Source organism: Falco peregrinus, chromosome 5, assembly GCF_023634155.1.
Source record: "Falco peregrinus isolate bFalPer1 chromosome 5, bFalPer1.pri, whole genome shotgun sequence".
Lineage (NCBI taxonomy): Eukaryota > Metazoa > Chordata > Aves > Falconiformes > Falconidae > Falco > Falco peregrinus.
In genome coordinates this window covers 80,345,364-80,361,726 of record NC_073725.1, presented here as the reverse complement: position 1 = coordinate 80,361,726, position 16,363 = coordinate 80,345,364, and the positions used below count along the sequence as shown (strand labels likewise).

Sequence of the window (16,363 nt, the reverse complement as noted above, 5' to 3'; positions counted from 1 at the left end):
CAATAGCAGCTCCCCAGAACCACAGGCAAATGCCTGTTCCACGCGGTTCAGCCCATTCCTCCAGGAACAGGGCACAACCTCAGCAGCACATCACAGTCTCCTCGCAGCATCTCCATGTGGTAAGAAAACAGCTTTTTGACTAATTTAATGAATTACCCAGAAGTGTTTAAGTGGTTAATAAACTGCCAACACAAAAAGTGTTACTCAGCAAGCCTATTCAACTTTGCAGGAAGTTTTCTTGAGTAAGGCTGAATTGTTTGGTCAACAGATTTCTGCACACAAGTTCAAGTTGCAGCTGAGTAATGCCTTTAGTGGTATAGTCTTATGAACCATATCACCAGCGAGGAAACATCTGTGTTCATTTTGTTTATTCAGCTAGCTTCAGAGCATTAGGGATAATAGAAAAGCTTCTTCTCAAGGACTTAGTGCTCACAATTCAGCAGCTGGAATGGTTGAAGTATTTTGGATATGTTTGTTGGGTTTTTTTCCCCTTCACACACACACACAAAAGGAATACTTCAGGAGATCGGTAATCCTACTAGAAATATTAGGCTTGCAGTACATTAGGTATATTCAGAAGATACTCATATTTATGTTGATGTGCAAACCAAAGGACTTCATAACCATCAGGATTGATTTCTTACAAATAAAATGTGCAAGAGTTAAGCAGCACAAGCTTCCACTAATGGCAAGTGAACACCAGGCTGTGGGAAACGTCACCTTCCATTGACTACCTCCAGGCTGAGCACAGGTTTTAGGTCACAGATGTGTGCAGCTCACAGAAAAATTATCCTGATTACAGATGTAGCAGAAAGAAGATAAAATGGGTTCCCTCCCACCAACTGCTCTGAAACAGAAACAGCTGCTGCAAGGCAAGCCAGGCACAACCCCAACTTTGCTTTGTTGTAACAAAACCCTAGTTTTGTTACAACTAGTAACAAAAGCTAACTGACACGTTTACCACACTGTCCCGCCCTGGACCATCCATCCCACCAAACCAGAGTCTATCAGACAGCTGAAGCAAGAGGGACTCTTCGCTTATGGCAGGAAAGATGCTACACAACCCACCTGGATAGGTTAAGGGCTAGCAACAGTTTTGTCAACAGCCAGGTTGTTTGTTTTTTTTCTCAAACAAATTCAAGACTCTGAAACTGAAATAAAGATAAGAACTTGCCGGTTTCTGGGAGACCTGCATGTGCCTAACACACATAAGCTGTGTAAAACAGCTGCTTTCTGCACTAGTATTGGAGTAAGAATTAGTCACAGTGATTTACTTCTATGCAGTGTCCTTAGTCACAGTAATGACCAACAGATACTGTAGAAAAAAAACATCATCTGCCTTTCTTCAAATACACCTTCCTTTCTGTATTCCCCAGTGAGACACTTCTCAGGTTATGAATGCCCTTAAAAACCTCAAAAATTCCATTGGTTGACTAGTCTATCCAGGAGAGTCACTTTTCCAAAAAGAAAAATAATCAGACAAGGATATTTGGCAAATGTGGCCTCCCAGTGCAGCTTCAGTACATGTGTTTGTAGTCTGTCAGGAAGCAGTACACACAAGCAAGGTCTGCTATCCACTGACTTGGTCCTTCTGTTTGACTAACGAGAAGCAGAGACAGCCAGCCCTGTATTTTCCTCCTCCACAAGAAGGCCACACAAGCAGCATCCTGTAAAGCTGGGAGTTGAATTCACATCCAGTTGCTGCCACATAGCCTCAGACACAGCACCTTTCTTCTAGACCCTGCGGTTTTGTTTTATTTTTTCATCCAAGTTAGACTTATAGAATCATTTAGATTGGAAAAGACCCTTAAGATCATCAATCCAACCATTAAAAACACTGTTAAAACTGACACACCGTAGAAGCTGATCAGAATACAACAGACCTTCAACAAAGATGTTCGCAGTTTAACCTAGTGCTGGCTGATCCCCAGGCAGACCACCATGTAAGAGTAATTTGGGTATCTCCTTAAGTAGGGATCAATACATTTAAATTAAATTCTAACACAGGTGACCCACTTGAATACAAAGCAGGCATTTTACATTCCTTTCAAATCTGGCACAAAGCAGCCCACCAATAAACACTTACTGAAGCATATGACCTTTAAAAGCTGACTGATAGTATCAGAGGTAAAGCAGAATGCAACACAGATGGAATTTAATGCACCTTCCATCAACACAGTATTTTCATGCATCAAACGTAATGCAAAACTCATGACTGCAGTCCCCCTGCATGAGCATCTTTAGTAATTCAGAATGGGATGAAATCATGAACATTGCTCAATTTAGAAAGAGACCCAACAAGGCCAGCAGAATACTAAGGGCCTTTGAGGAAAAAAAAAAAAAAAAAGAATTACAAGTTTCAAAACTCCTAAAAATACTAAAAATAAGCAGCGATTGTTAAATAATTCCACCACTGCCAACAGAAACATGCAGGAACTCAAGCTGTACCTGTCCAGCCCCATTAATCTCTCCTGTAATGGGTAATCTCCATTCAGAACACAGAACAGGAATGAAGAGTTAAAAGAACGTCATAGCTTATTTTGGTTTTAAGTTACTGCTTAACAAAAATAACCATATCAGATTTACACCAGTTTTAGAGAACCAATATTTATAAAACCCACCTAAAGAAGTGTTGCTATTAAATACTTTTTTTTTAGTATCATAGAACACTTTAGGACAACAGAACAACCTTGATTTGAAGACCCTTTTCAGTTTAAAAACTTAAATGAATATAAAAGAGTGACACAAAAAACCCTAACATAAACATATTCATGAGACTATTCTTGCCTCATTTTACACTTGAGTCTGCGCTCCAGCTCCTAGTGGAGATACTTGGTAGCTCTGAAGAATTATAGAACCATATAGGTTGGAAAAGACCTTTGAGATCAAGTCCAATCATTAACCCAGGACTGCCAAGTCGTCACTAAACCATGTCCCTACGCACCGCATCTGTGTGTTTTTTAAACACATCCAGAGACGGTGATTCCACCAACTCCCTGGGCAGCCTGTTCCAATGTTTGACCACTCCTTCCACGAAGAAATTTTTCCTAATACCCAGTCTAAACTTCCCCTGGCATAACTTGTCTTCATCCTATAGCAAACATGTGAGTACACTGAAAAAGATACTACTACTACAACTAAATAGTTGGCAAAAGTGTTTCAAAATTAGTCCTGTACCTAGTCCCTCACACACAGGATCATGATCAAGGTCTGAACTAACATTAAATGTGAAGATTTTCAAAAGTGACTGGCTAGTAGAAGAGCATAAAATTGAGAAAGTGTTGCCTTGCCAAGTCCTAGGCTCATTTAAATTGGATACTGCAAAGCAAAATATGTCAAGGGAAGAGGCAGTCTGGAAAATCCTGGCCAAATCACCCAAATGGGCAACTCTTGCTCACTTTAATTGGCACTGAGATTCACAAATATTTGACCACCATGGAATACAGGTATGCATGCATGCCTGCCTCTGTTCACTTAAGAACTGCAAAAATAGAGCCCTGAGTACATTTAACCCTAGTAAACTGGGAGGGTGGGGAAGGGAACCAAAAACCACCAAACCATCAACTCTCTACTACAGAGATGATTCAGACTCCTGTAGCACCTCTACATTGCTACGGAATCTACCATCCTAACCATAGCAACAGATTTAAACATTTGAGGTTACATTTTGCTGTCTGCAGGCAGTGCAAAACAGGCAAAGGCTGCAGAAGTGTTTATTTTAAGCAAATAGGAAACAGTCTTTCAAACTGGACAACTACAGTTAGGAAGAAAACAAGCTTATCAAAGACAGCGAGGAAAACAAAACCACACCAATTTATTCAAAGTAGAAACAACGTACCATAACAGAGTTACTATTTACCAAGTGTCTAACAGAGATCTCAATTATTTTCCTCTCCAATTACATTAATCCACCTCTTAAGCAGGTGTGCTGCCAACACAGTCCCAGTCGAGCTACTGAAGTCAACACCATAAGCCCCGGTGACTTCAAACCAGAGCTTGAAGCAGCCCCTGCAGGTACTGAGATAACCAGAAACAGGAGTGAGTTGTTCAAGGAGGAAGAAGTTAATATACAAGACTATGTTAAAACTAACAACAAAATAAAACATTTACTAACAAGCAAAACAAATATCACCTTGCTCATCGACTACCAAAGGCTTTAAAGCACTGAAGAGGTTTGTTGAGGTGACAGACTCCAGATCAAAGCCTGGCTACGTCTGGTAACTGATCTGGAAACATAACCCTGACGTTGAATCCAGAACAGTATGAAATTCAAGGGCTTCCCTTCACTTACCCCTTCCAAGTGACACACGCTCCTGAAACAGAAAGCATCTAGAACATACTACATGACTGTTGAATGCTCATTACAAATTCAAAATGACACTTCAAAAGCAACACAATGCTCCATCAGTTGTGGAGGTGTCCACATTGTCCAGATACAGAGACCCTGAAGAACCATTTGAGCTGGGAGACCCTTATTTTCCTCTGCAATTAACGTTCATTCACGGGTTCTTCATATGAGAATTATTGCAAATTTACACCACCACAACTAGAAAGTGAAAACCCCCTAAAGGACTTAAACTACAGAATAAAATATTCTATTCATAACATTCTGACAGCATGAGATTGTTGTTCAGTCTGACAGACTGGCGATGGTATTAAAATGGACAAAACCCAAACCACCTTAAATAATTGTGTCAAACTTGTCTGAACTCTAGCAAAGCACTTTTTACTCATATATTTGGTTGTATAAAGGCAAAAAAACCTATAACCTATCTTTCACATAAAATACCTTTGGGTCAAATTCTGCTCTGTGGAATATGTGCATCTGGATCCCACAGCAACTGCAGAACCAAAGTCCTGGGCTACGTGAACCTACCCAAAACCCCAAATAAATCTTGTTCTTTCTCTGCATCAACTACATCTCAAAATGAGCACTCATGAGATTCACTTCTGGAAAGTTTCTGTGCTCTGAAATTGCAATAAATGCATTTAGATTTATCCAGTTTTTAAACTGGTTGTGCTCCCAGAGGCCCCACAGAGCTTTACAACCGCCCTCCAACTTTCTGTTCTACCCCATACAGAAGATTCTCCTGCAATGTAACACCTGAACTCTCCTGCCCATTTCACAGGGCATTTTGCTGAAGCCCAAAGCAGAGGGAACAATCATCCCAAAACTCACACTCCAGATTCCCACTGCAGCTTCACACTGGGGGGCAGGCCATGGCCAGTGGTGGTTGCTTTTCTTAGATATCCCGGGGTGGGAAAAGTCTACTTCAAAAGAAACCAGACAGAAAAATACCACAGTCTGTAACTGGGGCTTGGGGGTGAGAAGGGGAAATCACTGTTTACGCTGTCTGGAAAATGAGCAAGTTTGAGACCATCTTTTTCTAATAAACAGTCATTAATCACTTACAGTCACTTAGCACAGGAGGTCATGCAGTGGCAGCCCTGCTAGTGTAAATGTTTAATACCGAATTAGATTAGAAAGGCTCAGGGAAGTGTCATCACAGCTAGAGCGCTACCTGCTAATGGAAACCTTCCTTTGGTTTCAGTGTTATCAGGGCCTGACCCAGGCTTTTGGAACAAGATGACACAGTCTTGCCATGAAGTCGCAGACACAGCAAACGCCACAGTGCTAACTACAGAAAGCCAGACAGCCACGAGCTTATTACACCACTTTACCACTGTAAAACACTATCACCTATTTTCATCATATCTCTGTTATTAGAGACACGAACACAGGGATGACAATCAGCCTGTAAGGCAGACTGTGCGGGAATCTCCGGCTCTTTCGTATGGGGAGCCACGCAGCGCATGGGCGCTGCCATGTACTGGCACATGACATGCCAGAAATACAGACACGGACGTCCTCATCCGTGTGCACATAGCTAAGAGAACAGTATTTGGATGGTTTTATGCGAATATTTCATAATCCTCCTCCTGCCACCCCCTACTCAGTCAGCAGCTCTGTCAGAGCCAACTACAGTTATAATTATCACCGTAATTATTATTTTAATTAGCACCAATGACTTATCAAAATATTGCGCTGAAGACTTGCACATCTTTTCTTGTAAGACTGCCAAAAAGCTCGTTCATTGCTGAGGTACCGCTCCATGTATGCTGCTAGCAGACGGCACCTCCAAGTTTCTATTTATGCAACTGAGTGACTAAACTCAATTCAAGTGAATGCCAAAGCATATGCAATTTGAGGCACAGTAGCTGTGCAAAGTATTATTATTATTCTTCTGGTATACACACACTAACAGCTTTGTTTACTACATTTATTCCTCTTCTGCTTGTTTGCTTGGTTTTTACACACTGTAGGCCAAGTCACTGAACTTAGACACCTTAAGGTAGCCAACTGAATCCGTTTTTACATATTTAAACATGTGTCAGTCATCCACAGAAAGTTTTAAGGGCATAAGCTATCCTGTAAGCATCTAAGTCAGTATAATTAGGTGCCTAGATTTATCCCCAGCTACCCAAATGTGGACCTCTGCAGGCAACAAGTTGCTATATTTCATCAGAGTATTTTTTCCTACCAGGTAACATTAGCTTGATAGTAGGTAATTTTTTCTTCACATGCTTGTTCAAGATGACCCCAATCCAGATGTCTGGTAACACTCATTTCTACGCAGAAGTCCAGTTTAAATTTTCATAATTAGCAAATGGCCATTTAGCTAGGTACAGCTCCAGGTATGCTGCCAGATTGAGGAAAAAGTTCCTCAGTTAAAAAGATAACTAATACTGGCAGCTGTGGGGCTCTTCATCAAGGGTGGCCAGTTGTCACCTCATTAAGTTTACAGATATAACATGTGACACAAGGACTCCACCTGCCTCTCAGATATGCAGTTGTATGTTTCTGAAGAAGCAAAAATTTTCATGGAGATACCATTTTTCAAGTTTGTCTGTCCATCTCTTAAGTAAGGGTCAATGGGCCGGACATAGTTTCAAGGAACTGGTTTCACTTTAGTCAGTACAGCCACAACCTCCATCACTTTTTCTTTCAAAGATGACATTCTAATGGAACCACATGTCCTCCCAAATCAAAGAGTGCAATTACAAAGAACAAAGCTAACTACAAACAAGCTGAGTTTTAAGAACAAAAGACCTCTCAGAATTTCAGAGAGCATGAAATTCAAAACTCACTGTTAAGAAAAGTCAGCAAATAACATCAATTCTAAGAAAAATACTCAAGACTCCACCAGCATAACCAAAAAAGAAAGTATATCTGCAGGGCAAGCAAAGGCTGCAGTATGAAGTAAAAATGAGTGTCCATGACTCATTCAACCAAATCCAAGTTAAACTAAAGTTTGCAGTGTCATTCAGCTTTGTAGAATTGTTTTAAATAAGCATCCCACTTACACTCTAATAATATAACAGAACAGCAATAGAGCAGTAGCTTGGAAACAAAATACACGTGGGAAGCATTCAAGATCTGACCTCAGCGTCAACCACACACTAGTGTGAAATCTCTTAACTATCTTTTTTTACTAAACTGATATTCATTTATCATGAAGTTTAATTTCATTACCACAGAAAAAAGAAACCAATTATAGACTTGCTATAAATAATTCATCCCTTGGAGGAATCCTCTAATCATCTCTAAAAATAAAAGTCACGTGATTTAAGCGTCCTGCACTGACCTTTTTGGTTCGTCACATAAAAGAATGAACTCAGAAAGGTTACACCATATACAAGGTTAAGCAATGCTACATGTTGCTCAGTTTTTATATCCACACAATTAGAAAGTCTGGTCTCTTCACTTCTAGCTCATACTCAAACTCCGTAAAGCATTCGGTCCTGAATCTGATGTACAGCTTGGGAGTAACTCCATAGCGGGCACAGGTCCACAAGGCATCGAGACCATTTTCTGTTTCCAAGTGAAACCTAAAAATCTCCTTTACTTGCCTGAAAAGAGCTGGGTTGCCAATTTACAATACTAACCTCTTGCTGATTTCTTTCTTGATCCATCCATGCTAATCAACTCTTTGACTCATCCTATCCTTAGGCTGTATAGTGCCAATCACAGAAATTCTGACTGGTGAGTGGAAATCACCGAAGAAGAGTTTGTGGAAGTCCTGCGCTGAACAGGTCCCTGATGGTAGTAGCACTGCACAAGCTACACTCTTGGCTCTTCTTGGCTCTTTTTAGGTGCTAGTAGCTATACTTGCTATTCAGCCTATAAGCTCTTCAAGGCAGGGACCTTTCCTCACATGTGTCTGTAAAGCTTCTAGTGCCCAGATGGTGCCATACAAATGAATAATAATTATATTTCCATGTAGACCATTATTGTGCATAACCTAAATTACTTTGATTGATCCAAGAGGAAATCATTTTCTCATTTTGAAATGAAAAGAGAGAGTAAAAATAATGATTACTTGTTTGACACTATTATTATAGCAATAATTACATTTGCAGGTCCAGAATCCTCAGCTGGTCTGTACTGACTTTAATGGAGCTATGCCAACGCATGGCAGCTGATAAGCTGGTCCCAGTCTTTGCTGAAGATCTCAAACTATTTCACAAGGACTGATTACTTCAAACCCACACCACTTCCATGAAAGATGGGAAAAGTTAATTAAGCATGCTTTGCATATTGGGGAAGAGAAACACCAGACCCGGCATGTGAAGGAACAGATTCCTTCAACAGCATGGCAGGTATCTGAGCATCACCACCACGGCACCCCTCCCTTGCAGGCGCAGGGGAGCAGGCTTTTGCAGAGGTTCAGACCTCAAGCAAGCTGTGTTGCCTTCCAGAAGCACTCACCCCTCTCCATTCATTAGAAAGCCTCAGACTGCCAGAATTTAGCACCCCAGTGTTTGTGAGATTCAGCCTGGGCTTAAGTGCTCAAAAGGGGACAGCTGTAATCAGCAGCACCAAACTGAAAGGGACAAATAAAGTTGGAAAAGTTGGAACCTGCCAGGGCTTGGCTCCTCTGGAGAGAAAAAAAAAAACCAAACCCAAATCACACCCCCCCCCAATTATCAGAAAAAAAAAAAAAGAGGGCTAGTCTAGACAGCCAATAACTGAAACCCCCAAAACTACCTGTTGCTTTTAGCTGTGTGGCTTTAAATGCTTTGCTACAAATGTCATGAGGTTACTGATGGGACAAGGCAACCAGGACTGTGAATTTCCCTGCTCCCACAGAGCACTCCCCTGTTCAAAACATACTCTGTGGCACAGCATCAAAGGCCTACCTTTACTTAAAAAATAAAAAAAATAAAGAGGGACCAATTCTGATTTTTAGACTCAAACACTTGAAAATGCTGCTCCTTATAAACTGCACTAACACAAGCAGTCACACACACCAGCACTGATGCACCCCTCAAGTATCCATGCAGGGATGCTCCTGCATCTGCTCAAATCAGACACCCCATCAGCCAAAATTTGAACAAAAAATACAGAACATTGTATCCCATTTAAAGAGTCACTGTAAAAGCTCCAGTGAAGTGCCAGACCCAATTTTAACACTGTAAAGAAAAATCAGGAAGTATTTGATTAAAATAATCCTTGAGCTTATATAATTGGACTGTTCCTACAAATGAAGTTCACCTCGTGCTTTCATTGTACCCCTCTCCCTTCACTAAGCATTAATAAGATGCTGTGTGATATATCGTGGACTTTCAATGCTGAAGTGAAAAAATATTTTGAAAAATATTTCTCAATACAGCTGGGATGTGGCAGGTAATGCAGGCCTTTTACACAAAAAGTACCCATTTTGCAATAGCTGACAAGAAGTAAATGGGATTTGTATGTCTCCTGTACAACAGCTGGTCTTCTCTTACTAAAAACCGAAAATGCTTCTATTTCAAAGGGAACATCTGCAAAATCCCATCATACATTAAAAGAATAAAAAAAGAGCACAACAAAAATATACCAGTGGCCTGAAAAAGACTTCCGATGGCATAACCAATTAACACACATCCATTTCATATAATACCTTCCCACATCCCCACTAAGAAGATGCTTAACGAGGTAACTGCTGCAGAAGTCCATCAATCTAATCTGGTTCTAATACTCTTCTTAAATAATGCATACATTAGTTCTCTGTTACTGAAAAGATTTGTTTGTTTTATTAACATGTGCCTTGTTAAGTGCTAAGACTTCGTAAAAATCGTTATGCAGCTTCTAGCTGCAGATGTATTGTCTCCTCCCTTTCCCATTACAAAATGATTAATTGTCTCCATTCTCCTTCTCAACTGTTATTAAAGCTGTACTGCAATGTGATTAAGCCTCTGTTAACAAGCAAAACTGTACTTAATGGTCAAGTCAGTACTGTGGACCCATTCTCTAACAAATAGATCATTTTTGGCCACATATGAGCTTGATGCCATTAATTTTCTTCATGACCTAAGGTACCTTAACTAAGCTGTTTGACTGAGACCAGCAGGTGTACTAAAACGAGTGAGGACCCAGTTTCCAGAGCTTGATTCGCACTGGGCTGAAGTTGAACACACGAACTATTAGTTCCCATTAAGCTCCACTGCACCTTTCAGGTCTGGAAATTTTTCTGAAAACCTTTTTTCCCCTCGTTTCTTGTGTTCGGAGGTGAAATTACCAAGGCCACATGTCTACACCAACAAGCTACTTGGAGGGGAAGATGTTTAAGTAGGTACCATCTGGTTGTGTCATCACATATGGAAACCATACATTCACTGATACTAGCAAAAAGTATAAATTAGGGGTAAATTATTTTTTCTTGAAATTTGTTTTGTTTTCCAGAGTTTAACAGATTATTTTATGCTTAGGTGCAACACGGTAGAGTAGAGTAAACTCCCAGTGACTACAGTGAATCTGTCCTGATTTCAGCTGGGACAGAGTCAATTTTCTTCTCAGTAGCTGGCACACCCATGTGTTTTGGGTTTAGTATGAGAATACTCATAACACACTAATGTTTTTACTTGTTGCTAAGTACCATTTATACTAAGTTAAGGATTTTTTAGGCCCTACCAGCAAGAAGGCTGAAGGGGTACAAGAAACTGGGTGAGGACACTGCCAGGACAGCTGACCTGAACTAGCCAAAGGGACATTCCATACCACAGAACATCACGCTCAGTATATAAGCTGGGGGGAGTTGGCTGGCAGAGGCCGATCACTGCTGGGAGACTGGCTGGGCATCAGTCAGCAGGTCGTGAGCAACTGTGTTGTGCACCACTTATCTTGGGGTTTTTTTTCCCCCCTTTCTCTTTGGATTTTACTCCTCCCCCCTTCTCTCTCCTTTTCATTACAATTTTTTTTATTTCAATTATTAAACTGTTCTTATCTCAACTCTCACATTTTACCATTTGCCTGATTCTCCTCCCCATCCTGCTGGGGCTGGGGGGAGTGAGTGAGCAGCTGCACAGTACGTAGTTGCCAGCTGGGGTTGAACCACAACACCCAGTTCCTTGCCCAAAGCAGAAGGTCTCTCCTTTGATGCCACCTTGCTACCACGCCAGCACAAAGCTATGCTTTAATGCAGGTGCTATACTGAAACCTGCATGCCATGCAGAAACTCACTTACATGCCTCCCACACAGCTAACGCACTGATGCTCAGCAGACGGTAAGTCCGAGTTGTGTATTTGTTTCTGACAAAACAGCACTGGGAATTCATCTGCAGAATCTCAACATTACAGGGGCAAACAGACTGCAAAAGAAAATTATTTCCAAACCTGAAAAAGCACCAAGCTTCTGCTTGATATGCAAAGTGAACTCCACACTGTTCTTACTTTGGAGAAGCATTTGGAAAAGGCGGGGGGGAAATATTTGATGGGTGGACTTTAGAGGAAGTGGAGTAAAGTTTCCTGGGGTTTTTTTTGCTGTATGACTCTCCTAGTTTTCTCCGACACCTTCCCTAGTTTCAGTAATCAACAGGTGTTACAGTTTAGGCACAGATCATAACTTTTGGATTCTTGCACCTTTAACCTGGTGGAGCACAGCATGCATCACTAGGAGGTGACAAGGAAGGAAAAAGGACAAGAAGGAACAAGCAAGAAGAAATATAACCTGCTTGAACACGTTCAGCTGACCAACACATGGAAAAGCAGCGGACCCAACCTCACTCCACGTTCCCAGGAGAGTATACTACATTTCCCACTACAGAAATGAAAACAAGGAAGGGCACTAGTGATCCTCAGGACTGTCCTCCCCAGCTTAACTTTTGCATGGAGTTAAAACAGATAATCCTCAGTGTCCCCAAATATACAACAGTTTATCTTCATTTTACAGTTCTGAACATTCTGAGCAATCGACAGTTATGCCTGGTTCCTTTGACAGCTTCATGCTGAAAGAAAAATGCCATTTCTTTAAACTGAATACACAAAATTTCAGACTAAAGGCTTTGATCCCACACCAGCAGGCAAGAGCTGTATTTCACTCAGCTGACACAGTAACAATGCACTGGCATTTTTGCTCTATGGCAAGACAGGCAGTAATGAAAACCCTGCAGTGCCACAAGGCACGAAGGAGCATTACATACCCACAGACATAGCCTTCAACGCCTAATTCCAAGGCTGGGGCCACAGCTGGGTAATGTTAGCGCATCACTACAACTGCCTCTCAGTGCAGTGCTGGACGTGAGCTCAGACCACAGCAGATGCTCTGCTGTCACATCCCTCTCATCACCAGCTGCCCTAAAAATGGGGATTTGCATTCCTTCTTTTCCCCTTTGGGCTCCCAACACACAACACCCACCAACAAGCCCCTTCCAACATCACTAAAAGGCTGCATTAAAAAAGCCTGAGACTAAACGGCATGCTTTTGGTATTTTCACAAAAAGCTGTTGCATGCTTTTCAAAGATAAAGACCCTTACATAAAAATCAACCCATTCTCGGAAGGTAGCTTAATTCTTCCATGCTCTTGATACTAGAGTTTTGCTGAATGAATAAAACTTGTGCAAAGGGTGCTGAACAGCTGCAAAAATGGTTGCAAGTATCCGCTGAAGTCGCTGCTAACGATACAGTTCATACTTCTTCAAAGATATCTATAAGCTGGTTTAATTAAACCAGCAACTGCAGGAAACTACTTGTGAGTAATGCAAACCCCAGATGTAGCTGGCCAGGGGACCCAGCACAGTAAGCATTTTCAGTTGCAAAATAGCTCAACTCAAAATTGCTTCTTCCTGCCAAGCTGGCAATTCGTATTCAATTATGCACAGGTACAGCGGCAACGTTTTTTGCTATGGTACCTTGTTATTTCATTTTCCAAATGAAATTGCTTATTACACATATCTGACAGCACTTAATAAAAATCTAAATACCTCTTAAACACCTAGTTCAAAGGATTATGCTTCTTTTCACACAGACGCAAATTACCAAAACCTCACACAACTCAGGCCCAGCTCAGTAAAGTAAAATCATTTCAGTCTTGTACACAGAGACAAAATAAAAACAAGGTAAATAAAACACTGTACATGGCAACTTTCAGACATAGGTTTGAGAAGCACAATCTTCTGTGCTGTGTCCAAAATCTTCCCCAACTGTTGCAAAACAATACACAAACCATGGAAAACTTGGATAATAACTTTGCTTGGGCATTACATAAATTGCCTTGTAAGGTGGAAACAAAGCATTATAAAACATTAAAAAAAAAAACTTCTTCTTGTACAGCAATTCCATATTGTGTAATTCCATTAACCAGATATTTTCCTCATGAACCGAGTCTGAAATCAAAACTAGGTTTGCCTCAGAGATGGGCAACATTGGTAGGGTTGGATAAATCATCATTTTTATGTCGGCAGTGCCTGTGAGCTTCACCTACCAATTTAAGCAAGCTGTCAGGTTGTTAAGGCAGAAGTCTGCACAAATCCCATTTCCCTATCATTTTTCCACCAAGCACACATTTTAATCAGTAGGCGGATGCTTAAGCATAGGGTTTTGTATTCCGACAAAGTAATTTTAAGGATGGTGGCCACTTCCCTGTGTGTAGGTTAAGCAAAGCCACAAGTACAATAAAGTCACCTTGAAGAAGCATTGCCAAATCATCTTTTGACAAAGCACTTTGTCAAGCACGCTGCCACTTGTCTGGAGCGTTGTTGGTTCGTTTTTCTAATACTGAAGTCAGACATTGCAGGACAGCCTAGCATGATCCATACTAGCCTTTTAGATAGCGAAGGGAAAATAGGTACACTCAGCATGTATTTTAAAACATGTTTTCCATTTGGAACCCCAGTGCTCCATCTTTAGGTCTTTGATCAAATCTGTACGCACAAAGGCATGATTCATTACTGCCAGCATCAAAATAATCATGTTGTACACCCGCATGTCACCAGCACAGAAACAATTAGCTCTCGGCCCCAAACTCAGTGTTTGTCCTGACGCACCGGGTGCAAACCAGACACGGTGCCAGGACGTTTGTAGGACAATTGCTAACACTACTCGTTCTGACAGCTGCCCCGGAGCCCAGAGAAAAAGGCTTATTTCCTAGAAAGCCTGGTGAGCTGGGAAGCAGGGCTGGAGCCCCAGGTGCAGCCTGCCCCCTCCCGGCCCCCCTTGTCTGCCTGGGTACCAGCACCCACCGACCTTCCACAACCCATGCTGGAGAGACCATGAAGGAGAAAAGCTGGAGAAGAATGAAAGACAAAAGAATAAAAGACTAGACAGACAAAGAGGCAGAGGGCAGAGTGCTTGAGGAGAAACAGCAGAGCCTGAACAGTTACATTGATGTACACAGCACGTACCAAGATAAGAGTACATGTAGAGAGGAAAACTGAACTCAGTAAGCAAGAATTTTGATTTTCACACACAGAAAGCACAGCGGGATCTGGACACACTGAATGGGTACGTAGTACCTTTCAGAAAAGTTGTCCCAAACGTTAGTGTCAGAGCCCTCATGTGCTTGGGGCATGGTTCTCTGCAGCCCTTCTGTGGCCAGTAAACACCCACAGTCATTTATGAGGACAAGTCATCTCTGAGCCCCCTGCTCTTGCTTTCAAGATGTAAACAGAAATATAGAAGCAGACAGAAATATGCATGCCGACTTTAAACAGCAACACTCATTTAACACAAGCCTACTCCTAAAAGAATTGAATTAAAACTACAACTCTTGAGCTGAAGAACTGTACATACCGGCGGTACACACCAATGCGTATTTCTGAGGTTTGCATTAATTGATCAAGAACGCCGTTCGTTTGATTTTTCACGCACCTATCCGAAAATTCAGAAATGCCACCGGCAACAGGGCCAGCTTTGCAACCCCTTGCGGCTCCAGGCCTGAGCCTTTTAAATGAAAACTGAGGAGTTTGCAAAAGAATTTGGTAAGAGGCACGGAGAGGGCACTGTTTCAGTATCCTTGAGTTTTTAGCGTTTAATAAAATGATTGCATTAGATTTCATTGCCTGTCACTTACTGGGCCTGTTCGAGCTGTGCAATAAAGAATAGCGCCTGTGCGGTTCTCAGGTGGAAAAAATAAAGTAACAGTAAAATAAGCCCTGGGGGACACACGGGGCAGGCGGCTCCCCGCGAAGTTGCGATGCCGACACGGCGGCGGGCAAGTGCCGGGAGCAGCGGGGAGCGGAGAGGCCCCGGCGCTGCAGCCGCGGCCCCTCTGCCCTTGGCCGGGGGCAGGAGCCCACGCGGCGGGACCGGGCGGCACCTGCGCGGCGGCGTGGGGGACACGGGGGGACACGGCAGCCCCGGGCCACCGCGCCTCGCCCGCCCCCAGGCCCCCGCGCCCGTCGGGCAGCCCCCTCGGCAGCAGCGCGGAGAAACGCGGGGAGACACGACCGCCGCCCCTCCCGCCCCCCGCATACCATCGCCTTGCCGTGCGGGGCGGCGGGTCCGCGGCGCTGCGGGTGCGCCCGCTGATCTCCGCCGCGGTCTCGCTTCCCGCGGCCGGCGCCGCCGCGCTGCTCCTCGCCGGCGTCGAGGGAGGTGAAATTCCAGACGAGGAGGGTCTGCAGGAGCAGCACGGTGAGCGCCGCCACCAGCGCCGAGCGGGAGCGCCGCGCCAGCCGCCGGGCGCACGGAGCGGCCACCATCTTCGCTGCTGCTGCTGCTGCTGCTGCCGCCGCCGCGCTCCCGAGAGCCGCCGCATCCGCCGCGGCGCGGAGTTTTCAGCCGGGCAGGGCCAGACGTCAGCAGGAGGAGGGCGGGGGTGGGCAGGGACGGGCGGGCGGAGGAGGAGGTGTGCGCGGCGCGTGGGGCCGGGGAAGCCGGCGGGGAGCCCTGGCGGCGCGGCAGCCCGCGGCCGGGCCAGCCCGGGGCGAGGGGTGGGGTCGGCGGAGGAAGAGGAAGGAGGAGAGGGAGGGTGGGCTGGGGCGGAGGAGGGGGGGGCGGCGGCGGGGCTGCTACTGCTGCTGCTGCCGCTGCTGCCGCCGCCGGCGGGCGGGCGGGCGAGCCCCGGCCCTTGCGTGAGGGGAAGGGGCCGGGGCGGGGCGGCC

The 16,363-nt window shown here is 43.7% G+C and overlaps 1 protein-coding gene across 3 annotated transcripts in view; it reads right to left on the bottom strand.

Annotated features, from left to right (window-relative positions):
• XYLT1 (xylosyltransferase 1) overlaps positions 1 to 16,073 on the bottom strand; it is a 202,598-nt gene extending 186,525 nt beyond the window's left edge. For 2 of the 3 annotated variants that reach the window (XM_055805405.1, XM_055805407.1), the window contains exon 1: positions 15,734 to 16,072. In XM_055805405.1, the coding sequence (XP_055661380.1) occupies positions 15,734 to 15,961 (228 nt within the window). In that variant the 5' untranslated portion in view covers positions 15,962 to 16,072. Of the gene's footprint in view, positions 1 to 15,733 lie in introns of all 3 variants that reach the window. The other variant, XM_055805406.1, reaches the window with a different exon arrangement.
• Positions 16,074 to 16,363: the final 290 nt, after the last annotated feature.